The 7,500-nt window shown below is 49.6% G+C and overlaps 1 protein-coding gene across 9 annotated transcripts in view; it reads left to right on the top strand.

Moving 5' to 3' along the window:
* cdc14ab (cell division cycle 14Ab) overlaps positions 1 to 7,500 on the top strand; it is a 49,342-nt gene that overhangs the window by 27,914 nt on the left and 13,928 nt on the right. For all 9 annotated transcript variants that reach the window (XM_035414021.1, XM_035414018.1, XM_035414017.1 and 6 more), the window contains exons 7-10: positions 2,165 to 2,227; positions 3,469 to 3,556; positions 4,093 to 4,323; positions 5,442 to 5,580. In XM_035414021.1, coding sequence (XP_035269912.1) covers positions 2,165 to 2,227; positions 3,469 to 3,556; positions 4,093 to 4,323; positions 5,442 to 5,580 — 521 coding nt within the window. The remainder of the gene's footprint in view (positions 1 to 2,164; positions 2,228 to 3,468; positions 3,557 to 4,092; positions 4,324 to 5,441; positions 5,581 to 7,500) is intronic.

Below are 7,500 nucleotides of genomic sequence, written 5' to 3'. Positions count from 1 at the left end.
TGCATCTGTGTGTGTGTGTGTGTGTGTGTGACGTCCCCCCCTCCCCAGCTGTCTGACAGGAAGGACTGCACATTCCTCTCTGCAGACGACTCTCACATTCCCCCTGCCTGCGCCACGGTGACCTCATACGAATGTCACTCCGCCTGGGAATTTCTGCGGCCATATTTCCACAGGGTGGAGAACACAGAGCTGGCTACACCTGCCTATCAAGAGTCTCGCTCTCTGCGGGCTGCCGTCTCACCTGAATACCTGAAGCTTGTGTTTGCGTGCGTTTCTGCGCGCGAAAGCCGAAGCGGATTGGTCGGTTTTGCGGGCACGCTCGGCGCGTGGCGGCGCTCGCTCGCTCGTCCCGCGTCGCTGAGAGGGAGCGAGGCGTTGGGTCTGTGAGAGCGCGGTCTCGATTGACAGCGTGTTAGCGCCTTAATCACCGTGATCAGTTCGCACTTTGGCTAATTCACACTCACGCCAGGCTGCGCTGATTAACGCCGCGGCTTCAGCTAATTATCTCCGTGCCGCGCGCGCCGATGATCTGTAATTCTCAGAAGTGACTGAGGGTTCCTGAGGAGCGATTGAATAAATGAATCTGTTCTAGGAGAGGCTAGGAGTGACCGATGCTAGCTGACAGGGAGTTGGGCGGCCCGGGGTAATGCACTGAAACGTCGGGTCATTTAGGGTGTGATTCCTCCCTTCCCCCTCCCATCCCCTGGCCTCTCTTTAGCCTTGCCTAAATCTCTTAGTCCAGTTACTGATGCTGGGGTGGTTGGGGGGGAGGGGGGGGGTTGTTAAGGTGATTAAACCTGGCCAGGTTAGGGCACCATTACATAACCGCAATCTGAGAGAAACACAGAGCCCTCTGCCACACCCATGCCATCCACAAAGGAGAGTGCAGAAGGCCCGCCTCCCCTGGGTCTCCTGCCGCGCGCTCCTCCCCTGCGTCTCCTGGCCCCGGGTGACACCCTTGCGTCCCTCCCGTTCTCTCTGTGCTGCTGTTCTTATTCGGCCGTCGGAAGCGCCTTCCGGAAAGCAGGTTTCCCCACAGCACAGCACAGCACATCGCCTTAGAAACGGGCTGTTTTCAAACCGTGCGGGCGAATGAAACTCTGCGCAGCCGTTGCTGCGCCGGAGGGGAAGTGAAAGTACGGAGGGCGTGCAGCGGCGGCGCCTGTCTGACTCCATTCTTCTGTAGCAGCCACAGGAAGTGCGAGGCGGAGTCGAGCAGCACCGACAGACAGATACACAAACAGACGGCGAGACGGAACGCACTGCGGCCTGGCCAGCGCACCGCTAACGATGCGGAACAGGAACGCGGGCGGCCGTCAAGGCGGTGCCGGGCGGGCGGGCGGGCGGCTGGGCGGGCGGCGTGGGCGGGCGATGGCGTGGTGCCGCCCCGCCCCTCCTGGCCTCCCGCGGGCGGCGGTCCGTCCCCCGGAGAGAGGCGCTTTGATTGATTCCGCGGCGCTGTTAGCGGAGTGCCAGGCGTTAGCCTGCCTAAGGAGGCTAACAGGCTGCTGCAATGGCCCAGACGGGCCATTATATGACATTATATGGCATTAGTGTTATGATTTACTGACTGGTTAATCTACATGTACACTCACAGTGAATAAAATATGCCTTCTGTTGTATTTTCAAATATGAAATAAATATATTCACACTCCAATAAAGCAATACACACCTACACAAATACATGAGCCTGTGTGTCTGTGAAGCATAAACTCCTGTCTGTGAAGCATGAACTCCTGTCTGTGAAGCATGAACTCCTGTCTGTGAAGCATGAACTCCAGTTCAGAGGTCAGTCCTTAAGGAGCTCTACATCACCGGCCGTGCTGACGGACAGGAGATGCTCAGCTGCCACACCTCCTGGCTAGCAGGGTTTGGCAGGGGGGATGAGATGAGAATGATACAGGAGGAAGTGTGAGAAGGATGCCCCTCTGCTCAGTCTGTTGACCAAGCCCACAGACAGGACACGACAAACTAAGACCCACGAATCAGAGCTGAAGACTAAGAAGCATGTGTACGGTGTGGCCCATGCACTGGCCTGTCAAACGAAGGGGGCAAATACAGAATCCAAATCAGGTGTCCAAAGCACCGACTGGACTCATGTGTCCTCACAGGCTGCATCGTGTTGGTGGAGCTGACAGAGAGATGTCTGTGTGTTCTTCTTCAGGCCCTGCAGCACGGGTTCTTCGACTTCGAGACCTTCGACGTGGACGAGTATGAGCATTACGAGGTAAGGGTCCTCCCCCTTCACTGTGCCCTGAACACCAGTACCTCACACTCTACACAGGGTGTTTATAACATGCCCCCGCCAAGGCGTAACTTGGCGGGATGGCATACCTGCCATCCCAATGTGCAAAAGGTGCTTGTTCAACCATAAAAATAAGTAAATAAATGAATAAATAAATAATGACAATTTAGCTTCATGAGAAGTGAGCACAATTGCAACAAGTTTAATTGAAGTTGGGTTTGGGTTAAAAATGGAAGCTGAACTTCCATTAAACTTTGTGTAGCACCACACTCAGTTTTCAGAAATGAAAATAGACAGAAAAAGCTTTTTATTATAATAAAGATGACAGCAGACCAGACATGCCAAAATGTGTGTCGTACAATGAATTCGGTAAATGCAAAAAACGAGTTTTGTGTAGTCCTGGTGCATAGAAAGATACTGAGTCACATCTCGGTTACCTCTGAGCAGGAATTCATAAGCATTTCGCACATAATTTACAGCATATCAGATTGCAGGCCCGAGTGGAGTGAACCTAGCGTTGTCGCGCGGGTCACTCGGCCTTGGCACCAGCGAGACGGTTTCTGTGGAAGCGATGAGGTTCAGCAGAACAGAGATCAGCTGGAGCTTCAGAAGCCGTGTGACAGATAGCAGCCTGTTACATAAGGAGCGCTCGCTGCAGGCTGGCAGCCTCGATCTCAGCTGAGCTCCCGGTCCACGCGGCTGCGCTGCCAGTGCCGGGAACACAGATGGGCGAGACAGACAGCCTGGCGTGGCTGTCTGGCAGCCAGGACATGGCGGGTTCGAATCCCAGCCTGGCACACCGCCACTGCACCCATGAGCGAGGCGCTTTCACCTGAACTGCGTTTTTTAAAATCTGTTTTAAAGGCAGCGTTATTTTAGACTTTAATGAATTTTGTATGATTTCGAAAATGATTTTATCCTGTTCCTTTTTTGCATTGTGCATTCAACCTTACTTTTGTTATTACTTTGACCCTAATATCATTTATCTGTAGTTTTCTGTATGTTCCACTGTCTTTTTAATTATGTCTTTTGTGTATGTATATTTTGTATAGTTCCCCGAAAGCGTAGATGTTGAAAATACTGTTTAAATACAGTTTTTAAAAACTGCTCTGGAAAATGAGGAGCTGTAGAAATAAGATGTATGCTCAGAGTAGATATGTAATGTAACGCAGTGTGCAGCAGTGTGTGATGAGACCTGTTTGTCTCACTCTCCTTTCTGTCAGCGCGTGGAAAACGGGGACTTCAACTGGATAGTTCCAGGAAAACTCCTGGCTTTCAGCGGACCACACCCGAAAAGTAAAATAGAAAATGGTGAGACGTGAGCTTTTTCAAAGAATAATTTTTAAAATACATTTTCCCTGTGACACCAGTATTATCTGTAGCTAATGAACTCAAATAACTAAGCTGTTCATACTGAACTGGATTCTAAGAAAACTGGATGTGTGCTTTGAAGCCCACCCTTGGGGGTGTCCACATCATCTGTTCAGGTGTAAAAGCCTTTTTGAAAACTCTGTTTGCATCCCCTAAAGGCCCCCCCCCCCTTTTTTTGTTTTGCTACGCACTTCCGAAACAGCAGGTGGCGGTAGTGCTTTATAAAGAATGAATGGTATCCAGCAAGCCTATGAACAGATCATTCTGTGCTTAGAGCTTAGTAGTTAATCCCGTAAATATCTACTGTTGATTTTAGCCATGATGTCATCTGGAGATGTTTGTGTAACTCTTGATTCATGTCGTGTAGAGAGAGCTGTAGGTTTATAGTCTGGTAGGGTATATGGTATGACATGATTTGAAATTAGCTTTTTAAAAATCGTTGTAAGGAACATTAAAATGACCCCCCCCCCCCCCAGGCTACCCCCTCCATGCTCCGGAGGCCTACTTCCCTTACTTTCGCAAGCACAACGTGATGACCGTGGTGCGCCTCAACAAGAAGATCTACGACGCCAAGCGCTTCACGGACGCCGGGTTCGACCACTACGACCTGTTCTTCGTGGACGGCAGCACGCCCAGCGACATCATCACCCGCCGCTTCCTGCACATATGCGAGAGCACCGACGCCGCCGTCGCCGTCCACTGCAAGGGTGAGGAGCGTTTACGGCCGAGGGTGTGGCTTCGGTCCACTGACTGCAGTACGCGCAGTTTGCCACTTGGGGGCAGTGTTTGCTTAAAATGATTTATCGGCCTAGGACTATTTCATTTGGTAGTAATTTATCGATCCATTAAGTGGCCTTGTTTAAATAAACTGCATTGACCAGAGGGGTCGATTCTGTTTTGTATAACAGTTGCTTTGTGGTCATAACCATTGATGTGTTGTGACTAATGGAGAGAAAGAGCTAAACAACTAAACTTGTTTCCAGTAGAATGCAGTTTTGCTAAGAAAGTTCTGATCAGTAATGTTGTGTATGTTGTTGTAAAATAAGTCAATAATCCATATGATTCACTAAGGTTATTCTTGGATCTGGTGTCAAAACCATGTCTAAAACAAATCAGAATATTATTTAGTAGCTTATTGTAAAATAGCAATTACACATGTGACCTTATGCAATAGTCTTTGTTACTGCTGTTTTTGATCATATCTGAGGAAACACTATTCCAATATCAGGCTGTTGGATCCCCTTTACTAGCAGGCAGCGTGAATGCAGCGTGTTTGAGTGTAGAGCGGTGTTTGGGTGTAGAGCGGATGGAGACGTGTGTGCGGTGTTGGCCCGGGCACTAACAGGCGTGTCCAGAACACGTCTCCTGTCTGTTCTGGCCCCACGATGGTGGAATGACCTCCTCGTGGAGGTCAGAACAGCTGAGACACTGACCCATTTCAAACGACGACTGAAGACTCACCTCTTCAGGCTGCACCTCTCCCCATCCCTCCCTACCCCCCTGTAAATGACTGTAAGCTTAGGCTTGTAACTAGGCAGCTGTTTCGTAGGTGACTTAGGTGCATTAACTGTCTTAACTACTGCTTGTATTTTTTTTTGTTCCATAGACTGCGTTGTTGCTGTTCTCGTTGTGTTAGTGTTGATCAGTTTAACCTTCAGGGTCCAAGTTGAACTATGCGGTTGTTCCCTGCACTTGGACCGGTACTTCTCTCTAGGGGTTTCGACACACTTGTCCCTGGTTATGGTTATACACTTTGTTGTACGTCGCTCTGGATAAGAGCGTCTGCCAAATGCCTGTAATGTAATGTAATGTCCCCTGTGTGCAGCGGGGCTGGGGCGCACCGGCTCGCTGATTGGCTGCTACCTGATGAAGCACTACCGCTTCACCGCTGCCGAGGCCATCGCCTGGATACGCGTCTGCAGGCCCGGCTCCATCATCGGCCCCCAGCAGCACTTCCTGGAAGAGTGAGTACAGAGTGCACAGTACACAGTACACAGTACAGAGAACACAGAGCACTGAGTCCAGAGTACACAGTACAGAGTGCACAGAGCACTGAGTCCAGAGTACACAGTACAGAGTGCACAGAGCACTGAGTGCAAAGTGCACAGTACATAGCACTTAGTACAGAGTGCAAAGTGCACAGTACAGAGCATTGAATCCAGAGCACACTGTACAGAGCACTGAGTACAGAGTACACAGAGCACTGAGTTTGGAGTACACTGTGCAGTGCACTGAGCTTGGAGTACACTGTACAGAGCACTAAGTACAGAGCACAGGGTCTGAGCCTTCGGCTTGTTGCTTGGTTGTTGTTTTCATTTTTGTGTGAGAGAGGAATGCGTGTTTCTCTCTCCCACCCCCGGGAGGGTCGGCCTGTCTGTGATATGGAGCGAAGCATGATGACTGCGTGTTTGTGTGGGAACAGTGTGCTGAAGTGACCTGCAGCTATCTGAGGCCAGGATTTAACAGTTCTCACAGCTACAGTCTCTTAACTTCCCCGAGCGCTTATGGTTTCGGTTCTCAAACTTTTTGCTTAAGGAGTGATTTTAAGATGACCGGAAACGTGTACACAGTCAGAAAGTTTGCTTTGCTTTTTCATTTCTCACCCTTGCTGCAAACCAGGAACAGTACCACTGCATTCCAGTTACAAGTATACATACAATCCCATTGCATCTTTCTCATTTTCCTGCAGCACAAAATGTCTCCTCTTTGACTTCCCTAGTGTCACCTGCTATATCACTAATCCTTAGAGCAGTGGCATGACATACAGTTCAAAATTAGATTCTGACTGTGGCCGTGGCAACTGTGGGCGATAGTCCCACAGGGCCATACCTAATTGGCTATAGCGTAAAACAGGCTTACTCATTGGCTGTATTTGTATATAGTACTAGCTAGTTGTATAGTACTAGCTTGTACTTGTATAGTATTAGCTAGTTACCTGGCAGCATTAGCATTAGTAGCAGAGCAGGTTTATAGCAAGCAGCAGGTAATTAGTTATGGTACTCATGTCAGACATTAAATGAACTGATGTAATCTTAGGATTAGATCAGCCTATGATGCAAGCAGCATTATCTGAGCTGTTGCCATGGCAAATGTCTCTTGTTTAACAGCCAGTTTCTGAAGTAAACCACCAAAATGAAATCTTTATGGTTTATCCAAGGTAAAAGAGATCATGTAGATTAATAGGTGAATGGAACTTTATGCTTGTTTGGGGTGTCTGGCTTGAAAACTGTTGGATGATGTGCAGCTAACTCCCAAAGTAAACTCAGAGCATTCTGTCTCTCTGTGAAGGTCTTGATGGACTGTTCTTGATGAGACTCCCCTGCTCATGTTCAAGATTAATATTTATTGTGAGCTGATTCCGCTTTGTCTTGCGTCTTGAACCGACGCGTGACGGTCACGGTCGGGGGAGTGTGCACTTTCGACCACGGTCGCCCCGCAGTTGATGGCATCTTCCCCTCGGACTTCCATTTCTACAAATTCGGGTCGTGACCTATAGTTCTTGCGCTCCATAGACAGGGGGTAGAAAGCTCTTTTTTGGCAGCTGAGGTTGATTTGCTGTGGGAGCCACGCTCTCTCCTCTGGGCTTCGGCACCTCTATCGCCGGTTACGAAACGGCGGTGATGGATCGCTGATGAGTCCGGTGCATGTGAGGAGAGCGGAGAGGGGAGTTTTTTCCTCGCTGACGGGAATGGAAAGGAGTCCGCGGCTCTTATGCAACGGGGGACGTGCCGGTCAGAGGGCAGAGCTGTACCGCTGAGGAATGAGGGGAGGATGAGGAGGTGGCAGGAGGTCAGCACGCAGTGGGGGCGGGAAAAGTTCCGCACAAAATAAGTGCTTCTTGGCTGGTTCCACAGCTGTGTTCCTCTTAAAATAGACTTGTGTGT

Source organism: Anguilla anguilla, chromosome 4, assembly GCF_013347855.1.
Source record: "Anguilla anguilla isolate fAngAng1 chromosome 4, fAngAng1.pri, whole genome shotgun sequence".
NCBI classification, from domain to species: Eukaryota; Metazoa; Chordata; class Actinopteri; order Anguilliformes; family Anguillidae; genus Anguilla; species Anguilla anguilla.
The sequence above is the reverse complement of the archived record's forward strand: the minus strand, read 5'-3'. Positions and strand labels throughout refer to the sequence as shown.